The 12435-nt window shown below is 36.8% G+C and overlaps 1 protein-coding gene across 1 annotated transcript in view; it reads right to left on the bottom strand.

Moving 5' to 3' along the window:
* LOC149551928 (isocitrate dehydrogenase [NADP]-like) overlaps positions 1-12435 on the bottom strand; it is a 191743-nt gene that overhangs the window by 86281 nt on the left and 93027 nt on the right. Inside the window, exon 4 of the mRNA XM_089787428.1 lies at positions 3335-3372. Within this exon, the coding sequence (XP_089643554.1) occupies positions 3335-3372 (38 nt within the window). The remainder of the gene's footprint in view (positions 1-3334; positions 3373-12435) is intronic.

Raw genomic sequence — 12435 nt, 5'->3', positions numbered from 1 at the left:
AGTTGCGGCTTCAATTCAAGCTTTCTCTCTTGCCTAGATATATATTTTCAACTGCATTCCTTTCAGCTTAACATGGATACTGCTTTATTTCTCTCATTTTCTTTTCGTGTTCTTACTCCTTCCATTCGGCTCCCGATATTGAATATGAAACCGAGCTTGCTGTTTTTTTTGACAAGGGACTCTGTATCAGGCATCCACCTTGGCTATCCAAATCATTTAGAGTCGGCCAGTTGGGATTCCATCATTGATCAAGTTATGTGAATACTTCTATTTTCTTATCTGGTATATATGCATCCAAAACCTAGATGTAAGTTGGTTTTAAGTTTGCCAATGTTATTTCCTCAATGCATGACTATGAAATAAAAAGATAAATAATGAATAGTTCATTCAATCAAGCTTACCATGTAATTTGACCTGTTCGAATCTGAAACAAAACAAATATGCAATGAATATATTTCATTCTTGAATCAGCTTATCCTTTATTTCTGAAATATAATCTTTTGATTTTTATGAGAGAAGTCTTTGAGTCACAAGGACAGCTTCATGCCAGTAATAAATTATCATCTTTACATCAGCTGAGTTCAACAAATGAACTGCTAATGGAAGAATTTCGTTAATGAACAGACACCAAGGACTCACCCTAGTTGGATGGCCAAGAAAGAGGGTGAAGAGGTAAAGGAAATTCTGCAAAAACAAGGAACAAAAATCAAATTTGTCATGATAACTTAATCACTCAAACTTAAAGAACTTTCCAATAAGCTCATGCTTGTCCAATATGTACCCTGTTGCCAAGTTGAGTGGTGGAATTAAGAACCAAAATACTTAGTGGCTGGACAAGGTGTTCCATGTCTATTTCAGGTAGGGAGGGCCTTTGTCGAATGAGATTTGTGGGGATATTTTGAGGGTCCACAATTGGGAGGTTAAGCCCCTGACAATGTTTCCCCTCTCCACAAGACGCCAAGACATGTACCAAACAAAGATGAGTTATGCATTCAAACATTTGTTTGTAATAGGTATTTTACTTTTATGATGTTTTTGCAAGCAGAAGATATGATGGATTGAGTTATATCATTGAATTAGTTAATTCCTTTGATGAAAGCATTTTTTCTCGCCGATGTAATTGGTAACCAGTTAGTCGGTTGATCTTCCAACTAAACATGAAGTATATCTAAATGCAAGAGATAGGCTTATCTGATGGATTGTTAATTATGACTTTCATTTATGTGAATTATGAAAATGAACGTATCTTCTAATTATATGTCGTTGTCATAGTTAGCAATAGAAAGAAAGGGAATGATATAGTAGTATTTGATGCCCTAAAGGATACAATGGTATTTGATGCCCTAAACGATACAGTGGCATTTGATGCCCTAAACGATATAGTGGTATTTGACGACCTAAATGATACACTGGTATTTGATGCCCTAATTGATTCAATGGTATTTGATGCCCTAAATGATATAGTGGTATTTAATGGTATTGTCATTTTGATAAAGTGGTATAGTTATTTGTTCCTAAGCGGTATTTATGGACTAACCTGGGTTTTGCAGAAGCATCCCTAGACGGATTTCTATTTTGAATTCTAAGGTATGTAGATTTTAAATCCCATGTTAAATTCATTGATGGTATCTTCAATTGTTAGTTATGAAATTTCTGTTTAATTGATTGTAACCATTAATCTCATTCCATGAACATAACTGATATAATTGTCTTCCTATGAATATGAAGTAATAACTGTAATTCTTTGATATGCTAGTTGTTAGTTAAGACCTGGGAAAAGTGGTTGTTACAGTGTCTATACCTGAATGTTATTACCATAGGATGTGTGTTTTTAGCTGAGTAGAAATTAGTTGCATACTGGGAAATGTTGGGGAAATGTTGGCCTATTGGTAAGACATAATTGCAGTGACATATCTTTCATTTGTCAAGGAGATTAAATGCACATATTATATGTATTGGTTACCTTGAAGCAATTTATATTGTTGAAGTTGATGTGAGGTACACCTACAAACACATAGATCACATAGTATCTCAAATTTCAACTATTATTTGGTAGAAATATTGATCAACCAAACAAAACCAAAACCTGCATTTTGAAACAAACAAGCTCCAATTTTCAAAGTTTCCATTTTGAAACCAATAAGCTCCAATTTTCACCTACAATAGACAGCCACAAAATACAAAACCCCAAATTTTCTTGAAATGGACTATGCAAAGATGATGTCCAAATAGTCAACTTTTGCACCCACAATTAAATCAAACTGAGATTGTTGTTCTTAAGAAGGAGCCTGCATAGATTTAGAGCTCTAATACCATGTTAGAGTTTTAGCTAACTCTACAACATCCCCGGGATCAAATGAAAAACCAAATAACTTCCACAAGAGAATGGCAAGACAATTGCATTAAGATACAAGAATGGTATTATTGATAATGGACATAATTAAAATGCACATAATAGGCTTTCTTATGTAAGGTAATAAGAGAATAGCAAGACAATTGCATTAAGATGCAAGAATGGTATTATTGATAATGGATGTAATTAAAATGTACATAATAGGCTCCTTGGTATCTCATTGACAAACTACTAAATGCATTATCCTAAGCAAGCTTAAGTAAAGTGTAACCAACAATATTTAATGGTTTATTTTATTCATTCACATCCAAAAATGTTCCAAAATTTTATTTTTCCTAAAATACTTTACCATTTCATTCCCTTTCTATTTTACTACAACAGATTTAGTTATAGCTTATTAGGGGACATTTTTTCATTCATTACATCAACGTCAAGAAGCCAAACAGCATATAGCAATGACATAACAGCTATACACCATAATCACTCATAGCGAATAGAAATATTAGTCATAAACATAGAGTAGATCACAATTATTGAGCATGCTATTCAGAATCAGAAGGGCAGCACCATGGCATATGAGGCTAAAACCCATCAGCAATGAATTATCAAATCCTTGATTCAAACGCAAGACAGATCTTAAAATAGAATTTTCAGTTACCATCACTATTATAAGAATTTGAAAACGGCTTTCCAAAATCATAAATCATAAAGTGTTTCATGGTAAACACACTAAGCTCATTCCAGTCCTCACAAACGTCCAAAATGGAAAAGCATACACAAATCCATCTCGAGTGATGAATTTTAGTAAGCTAGGCCTGTAAGATTCTCGGGAATAACAAAGTAGGATATCCTATCTTATCAGAAGCATACAAACTATGTGCTAATAAAACCACTTAGTTTTCAAGATGTAATGAACAAAAACAAGTTTACCATAAATAATCAGAACAGTTATAAAGGCCGAAAAGGTCAGAACTTACTGACCAGGGGTAATTGTTGCACATTTTACTGCCACATTATACCTGCATTGAGAAAATTTGTAGTAATTATTATGTTGGAATTTTGCATCCAAAAATTTCTGCTATTTTTCAATTGGAGGATCCTTAGGTAACATTTAACAAGATAAATGGCACAGCTAAAAAAAAAGGTTTTTATAGAGAGTACAGAAGGAATTAATATTTGAATAACATGATCAGTATTTTTTATTTTATTTTTCGGCGAGACTTTATATTTATATTAATAATAACTAGTTCAAATATGGCTCCCAAAGAAAAGAACCAGAAAAGAAAAACTCCGGTCAATGTCTAATACAAGAAGGATGCAGAAGAAGAAAGACTGCATCTAGAGAGAGTATCTATCAACACTAATGATTCTTGTCATTTGTATTCTTACCAACTTCAGAAACCAATATTTGTATACAAGAGGAGAAAATAACAAAAATAGGAATTTCCAGAAAAACTAGATAGCCTGTTTCAGAGAAAAAAGTGTGCATGCATGTGTGTAGGACAAATACTATGGAACATAAACATACATAAAAAATTTAGTGGTAGGTTATGCAGAGCATCTAAATTGATATTATCTACAAAAAGGACCCAATGGGATTTGTAGACTATACTGTTGTTCAATGCATGTGGGACTATTCATGGTACCATTCAATAATATCTTGCTCTTACAGCTTATGACCAGCACAATATGTACTATGCTGGCACCAAGCCTGCTCTGACAAGAGCTTAGTGAACACTCAATTTTCAATGATTATAAATGCTACCCAACTCAAAAATATCACCCAAGTGGGATAATTGTTGGGGTTAAAATCAACAAAGTTATGCTTCAAAACTGCAAATATAGCTCATTCAGCATGGGATCATTCCCCTAAAGTCATTTGATGGAAAATTATAGTCCATTCAATCAACATGACACTACAAACCCCTGTCCTTATGTATCATTCTGTAAATGTAAATTAAATTCTTATTAGACTGGTATATGTTTAACAATTTGCAGATTGTAAGATACTAGCACTTTTGTATTTGCAAGTTATGATCAGATTGGGTTCTTCAAATAATCTGTATTTCAAAAGCAATGGAATATAAATTCAAATCTGAATGTTTGTTTGTTCTTCAAACCTGTGATTACCAATCACTATAATGAGAGAGCATATATAAATTTTGATGCTTCTCTTTGGGTTATCAGTGGATATAAATATGTGCTTATGGGACATGACATGAGAGGACATGTCTCCTGAGATATGTTCACTCAGTCATGTCCTTCCACAAAAAGTCACAATGATTCCTAAACAATACTTCTCCAAGAATCCCGATCCTAATCAGGTTTAGTTTGCAATTTAATCAAACACTATTTATGAAAGTCGCTGACCTTGCATTATATTTTCTTTGATCATTACCTGATCCACAACCTACAATCTTAATTGATCTGATATATAGATCAGTATAGCCGCCTATGATCATTGCTCGATCTATGGTAAGAGAAGGTGAATTATAATTGGAATCTGCTAATACAGATTGCAATATACTTGATCTGCATAGAGTTTCTATTGGATTCAAGGATGATAGTTTTATCTCCAAGGATTTGTAATGATTATTCTTATTGAACATGAGAATTGTGTATGTATGTATGTATGTCAGTTCACATGGTGAACTGACATGCATGCATGCACACATGTAATCAGTACAATCTATCACCCTTATATCTGACCAAAGCTACTATGTATCAACACTCCCTCTTAGCTAGGGAAGATAATCAAGTACATATCAATAGAGATATCACCTAACTCATGATATCAAAGGATAAAAAGAACATCAAGTCACGTGACATTCTCCTTATATCCAAGTTATGGTATGTGCACTGACATCAAGTCTCGTGATGTCTACCATAACAAGTCATGGCATATGCACGGATATAACGTCATATAATATCCACCATGATTATCTCATAAAGAACATAATAATCCACAAATGATATCAAGTCATGTGATCTATCAAAATGTTCAAGAAATACTAACTATCATGACATGCCTATGAATATCAAGTCACGTGATATTCATCATGATAGTGAACATTGTAAAGTCATCACCTTACAATGTTGGATACAAGTGTATATTATTATAAAGATCGTCACCTTTCAGTAATGTACACAAGGGGCACATAAAGTCATAGAGTCATGTATGCGAGAAAATAGTTTGCTCACTAAACATCTTTATATATATATATATATATATATATTAGTACAAATAAACAATTTTGAGACTTGGTCTCGATAACTTACATTTCAACCATACCAAGTTTCTTCCTGAAGTGTTCAACTTTAATTCTGGAGAGAGGCTTGGTGAGAATGTTTGTCATTTGAGTGCTTGTACTAATATATACCAACTGGATCACGTTCCTTTCTACCATATCTCTCACATAGTGGTAAGGAATCTCTATATGCTTTGATCAATCATGGAACACTGGATTCACTAAGAGCTTGATCCAACTCTGATTATCGCAGTAGATAGTAGTAGGTTTCAAGGGCTCACCAAATAGTCCCACAATTAACTTCTGAAGCCATGCTGCTTTTTTTACTCCCATAGAGGCTGCACTATATTCGGCTTCTATTGAACTTTGTGTTTTGGAGAACTATTTCCTTCTTATCCAATAAGTCACAGCTGATCCCAAACTGAAGCAATATCTCGATATACTTTTCCAATCAGTCACACTTTCGGCCCATTTTGAATCAGAGTCTCCATGTAGATCTAGGTCAACTTTTCCATAATTAAGACCATATCCAATAGTACCTTGAAGGTACCTCAAAATATGTTTAGCAGCAACGAGGTGTATCTCCTGTGGTTCACACATAAACTGACTTAACACATTCAGCATAAAGCAAATATTTGGCTCAGTGTTCACCAAGTACATTAATGATCCAATTATCCCTCTATAAAGAGTAAGATCTGCAAATCTGGATTCTATTGTTGCCTCTTTTGACTTATGTAAGTTGGTTTCCATGGGTGTAGATATCGGTCTACAATTTGACATACCAAAATTCTTCAGAATATCAGTAGTGTATTTTGCTTGATTTAGAAGAGTGCCATCTAATTTTTGCCAAACCTAAAAACCAAGGAAGTGGTATAAAATGCCCAAGTCCTTCATATCAAATTTTGAGGCCAAGTCCTTACATTGGACAATAAGGTGATCTTATCCTATAATTAGCAGATCATCAACATATAGAATTAGTATTAACATATCACCTTTAATAATTATAAAATAGAGATTTGGGTTTACTTCATTCTTTGTAAACCCTAGTCCTATAAGATGGTTTGTTGATACTTGCATACCAAGCTTGAGGAGCCTGTTTAAGTCTGTATAGGGATTTTTTCATATCGCATACTATTAAAATCCCTACTGGCTCCTACTACTGAAACTAACAGATAATATCATTCTCACTTGAATTGACTCAATTTTTTATTTCAAGATACAGAGTTTTCCTAATTCAGAACATGGACTAAATATCATAACAAATTTCAAAGAAATCCCTATGCAGAGAATAACAATATGCAATGAATTTTTTGAAAGTTTGAGCTCTTTCTAGATTTAAGAGTGTATATATAATACTGAAATTCAATGGAAAAGATAGACAGCTAGAAATGTCTATTGAATATCCTTGCAAAGCCAAACTGAATTTATTTATCTACTCCTGCAACATATATAAAGATAATTACAATTGTAATGTCATGAACTTGGAGATTCTGCTCAGTGAGTAGTTGCAGTCAATAATAAAATCAGCTCTCTTCTTCCAGCAATTCGCAGCCTCCAGAATATAATGGAATTTCAGCATGCACCCAAAAAATGTGGCCCTTGGACTCTTAAATGTAACTTCAAACACCAATTGCAGACCCAATTGTTGATTGGCGGCCCAATTATAAACTGCAAGGCAAAGCTGGGCAACAATACCCCAGAACTTAGCAGCAATAACCTCATATTCAACCCCCAAATCCCAAAGGCCCAATACCAGAACAAATCGCAGGTTATATGCAATGATTGTTGTGCCTCTAAACTGCCATGTGGGGCATGGAAATCACCATGGAAAACTAAGTAAATGCCAAACACTACCAAATGTGAATCAGCTACCTATAGGAAATTCACGTGAGACTCAAAATCAAAATGTAGGGTTGCTGAATTAGATCAAACTCCTCACAAATCAGTCCTGCACAATAAGCTCCAGCCAACAAATCTCCTTAGACACAGTTGCTACCGTAGGAGAATGGCAAACTGTATACTTCAGCACAATTTGCAAGAGTAGTTCTCAAAATAACCCTTACACTTCAGCAAGAGCACAAAATTTAGAAAACTAAGAAAAAACCACAAAGACAACAAAAGCAAATAAATATTCAAGGGTGTTTTTTCCAAAGAAATGAGCTCATATTTATAATACCTTGTTGACAAAAGTTTCCTAAAAAACTCAACTTCAAAAAACTGCGGAAGTTTCCCTAAAGAACTCAGCTCTTGAAACTTTCCAACACAACACTTAGTAATATCATTTTTTTTTTTTTTTTGGGTAAATGCTTTGACCTAGAGCTATGAACCAGTGAGGCCACAAACAGGGGACCTCATCCCCATTAGATTTGAACCTTGATGGCAAGAATAACAACTCAACAACTTAACCATCACAACATGCCACTATTGGCAACTCTTAGTAATATCATTATAATAATAAATTATTATTATTATTATGTGACTTTAATAATTAATTAATAAATAAGTGCTCATGCAAGTAATAACCATATCCACTGCAGGTGATGACCAATTGCTAGAGCCACCCACTGCACTGTCAAAAATGGCAATTGCCAAAAATAGACTTACTAAAAATACTAAGTCCACAACAAGGACCCCCCAAATCACCCTGTTAGCTCACAAGGGTCGCTATGATGAGCTAACGACATCAACTACACAACCTCACCAAAAATGGGGCCGTTACAATCCTCCCTCCCTAAAATTGTTTGCCCTCAAGCAATCTGGCATCACACTAAAACCTCCACCAAGACCCCATAAGAAGCAAATGATAAACCTATCATTAGTAAACCAACTATATGCCAACATCATCACCAGGACCAACAACACAACCTACAACACCACACCCAATGTAGTCAAAATAAAGTAACTATTGTGTTTAGTACTTGTTAAAGCTTGGTTGGGTTGGGTGTTTAGGAGGTGACGAAATGTGTTTGTGTTTAGTACTTGTTAAAGATTAGTTGGGTTAGGTAGTTAGGAGGTGAGGGAATGCGTCAGTCGGTTTTCTCAACCAACCTACCCTTCTATAAGTACTTGGAATATTGTCAATGTACTCATGATGTTTTTGGTATTGATAAAAAAACCATTTCCTCGCCTACTAGTATTGTGGTATTAAAGGTACATTCTATGTTTTACTTTTGTGTATCTCAATTGCGTTATTCTGTATGATTGGCATATCTCTGTGAACTTGAGTCATATTTCCACTCTACATTTTTGGCGCCATTGCCATAGTTCAAACCTAGAGGTCAGCAAGATGGAGTAATGGGAAGGCCCTTTGTACTGCTCATCCAAGTAACAAATAGTGACAGGGAAGAGGAGGAAATAACCAGGGAAGATCAGTCGACACGTGATCTGGTGACGGCCTGGGAAGTTGCAGTCGATCAGTACGTACGAAGGGAAGCTCGTGAGAACGGTCCTTGAAGGTATGGTACGCGACGAACTTTCGATGCCACTAGTAGTGTACGATCTCCTATGAGAGATTCCTCGCTTGTCAGTGCACATTTTGTTACGAGTAGAAGAGGAAAGAGCTGAGACACAATGGGAACGGAGGAGACAAGTACTCTAGCAGTTTACTAAAAGGACCAGGGAACGCAAGGAACGGGAAAATTCCAAAAAGAGAAACAAACAATAAAACTGATTCATGCCCCTTATTCCAAACATATATCTGAGACGGGTACAAGGAGAAGAAACTGAGGAAGAATTCACCTTGAGGACACTACCTCTCTAGTAGCAAGAGGAGAGACGTCATAACTTGTGGGGAGGACAAGGGGATTCCACGAGAATCCAAGAAGGGTTGATCAAGCATACAATCAAAGGTATAGCAAATTTGGTCATCTTGGAGACACCAACAAGTTGGGATATAGAAATCCAGAGACACCCACACGAAAAGATCTCCGACAAGAGCAAAGAGGATACTTTAGTAATCAAGCATTAGGTTTCTCATCGAGAGCGAACTTCTAGTTAGGAGGAAGTGTGCCATCAGGAGGAGGTGTTCCATCAGGAGGAGGTGCTCCATTCGGAAGAAGTGTTCCGATAGGAGGGAAAAGGCCCCATATAATGGCAATAGACAAACAAAATTTGCCAAGGTTCACAGAGGACGGCTCGAAGGACCCCGCTCGCCATTGTAAAACATGCATAACAATATGGCAAGCAAATGGAGAAAATGATGTAGTAGAATGGCTAAAAGCCTTCTCGGCCACACAAAGAGGTATCGCCATTGATTGGTATAACGATTTGGAGGTAGCAAAGAAAAACACATGGAATAATCTCCGAACAGCCTTTGAGGAAGAATTCAGGCTCCTGAGGGATGATGATGAAATAGTAATGGAGATTTATAACACAAGACAAGGGAAGAGTGAATCAGTCAAAGCCTACAATAGAAGACTAAAAGAGCTGATAGGGAAACTAGACAACAAGCCGACAAATGGACTAAATAAACGATGGTTCATTGAAAGATTAACACCATCCCTTAGGAAAAAGATGAAGATAGTCCCACCATCAACCTTTGGGGATGTGTGTACTCGCACCATGGACATAGAAAGCGAGAGTAAAACTTCCAAGGCAAGAAGGCATGGAAGTGCGAGTGAAAGTTCCAAAGAAAGCGAAGAAGAATCCAAACCCATTCAAGCCCTGAGAAAAGACTTGAGGCGATTGATGAAGTGGCAGGGAGTAGAGAAGAAAAGAAAGAAGGGAGAGAACTTTGGTGCACTAACTGTGAAAAAGAAGGCCATACAAAAGGAGCATGCCCGAAGAAAGCATTTTGTGAGATTTGTCCAGTACTGGGGCGTGCAATTAAAGATTGTCCCTACAATTTATAAACAGGGAAGGCTCAAGTATTCCTGATCCAAGGGGAGCAATCTACACCACCCTTCGCTCCTCTGAAGAATTCAATTACGAAAGTCTCACTAGGAGGATACAGAAATAACAAGAGAGGAAGTAAAAATATTAGCAACAACAACAGCAATAACAACACACCCCGACATCCAATCCAGTATGATTCCAAGGGGAGACCAATGATCCAATGTAGGAGATGCAATGGATGGGGACATTTTGCACGAGATTGCTAAAGCGGAGGACAAAATGGAGGGATGCTCTATAAATGGCGTGGGCCAAGCAACCATGAGGATGCAAATTGCCTGAGACAAAAGGGGGTAAATATGTTAGACATTGAAGATCCAGAAGGCAAAATTCTTGCGGTCACCAGGATGCAAGCCAGAAAATTAACCTATCCAAATGCTACTATGGAGACGGAAAGATTTCAAGAAGCAAAGAAGGATATTCAAGATAGCACGGGAGAGGAAGGAAAGACAAGGCTGGAAAAACCTACTTCGAGTAGGGGTGTACCGAATATTGTGAGGCAAGTACTGGAAACTACTATCCCAGTGAGAATAGGTGATTTATTAGAAACATTACCCCAATTGCAGGTAGCACTAACATAGGGGGCAAACCTGAAAAGGACAACCTCAAAGAAAGAGAAGAAGTATGGATGGAAGACAATACCCTATTCACCATAAGAATGGGGAGAACACCAGGGGTAGTAGAGATGGAGATACTAGGGTGCAAGCTTTCAAATACTATTGTTGATGGAGGTTCCAACGTAAATGTCTTATCAAAAGAAACATGGAAGCAAATAGGGAAACCTACACTTTGGCCATCGACATTTCAACTAGTGGGAGCCGACCAACATGGAATCAAGAGTATAGGAACACTGATGGGACAAAATGTCATAGTTGGTATGCAACAATTTCTTCTGGATTTTGTTGTTATCACTTTAGAGAAGGAAGGGTATGATGCTTTATTAGGAAAAGGATGGTTGGTTACAGCAAAAGCTACCCATAACTGGAAACGGAACACTCTATCTATTGAGTTCGAAGGTAGAAAGTACATCATAGATCTCAAAAACCACTCAATAAGTCAGGACTTGGCATTAGACTCTGAAGGGGAAGACTATGGAGGATGGAACCAGATGAGGAAGGAGTGCTTAGATTAGGGGAATGCTCAGAAGATGGCACAAGTTCCCTTAATGGGTTATTTCACTAGCAAATGGGAGATTGAAGTTTTCCATGCAGAATGTAATATGGTGGAAGTACAAGATTCTAAGTCGCAAGACCAATACCCAGAAGAGTACACAAAGTATAAGGTGTGGCAACTCTCAACAAGACACCTGCACACATTTTTGAGAAAGAGGTGGCATACAAGGAGGCCAAACTCCAAACTTTAAACCTGGGAGAAGCAAAGCAACCTAAAGAAATCTGGATAGGGGATGATTGGGACCCAGTGTTGAAGGTGGCAGCCCTTAGAATCTTTCTAGAGTATAAGGACATATTTGCTTGGACGTACAAGGAATTGTAGGGAGTACCCCTGGAACTGTGTGTCCATCGGATTCCATTGGTACCCAGAGCAAGACCAGTGCAAAAAAGACCTTATAGAATGAATAAAAACTATGCAGAAAGGGTCGGGGAAGAAATCACAAAGATGTTAGAAGCAGGGATAATATTCAAAGTACAAACAAGTGAATGGGTACCTCCTATAGTCATATCACTCAAGAAGGATGGCACTCAAATTCGAATGTGTAGATTTCAAATGTTTGAATGCAGTGACAATAAAAGACCCATTCTCCATTCCGTTTACTGATAGCATTTTGGAGGAGGTAGTTGGCCATGAGATGTATTCCTTCATGGATGAATTTTTAGGGTACAATCAGATTAGCATTGCGGAGGAAGATAAGCTAAAAACTATATTCATGGTTGAAGATGGGGTATATGCCTATAATATGATGCCCTTCAGACTATGCAATGCACC

Source organism: Cupressus sempervirens, chromosome 6 (genome assembly GCF_028749045.1).
Source record: "Cupressus sempervirens isolate cs-2001-9-10 chromosome 6, ASM2874904v1, whole genome shotgun sequence".
Classification (NCBI taxonomy): Eukaryota; Viridiplantae; Streptophyta; class Pinopsida; order Cupressales; family Cupressaceae; genus Cupressus; species Cupressus sempervirens.
This window is presented reverse-complemented; position numbering and strand designations above follow the sequence as displayed.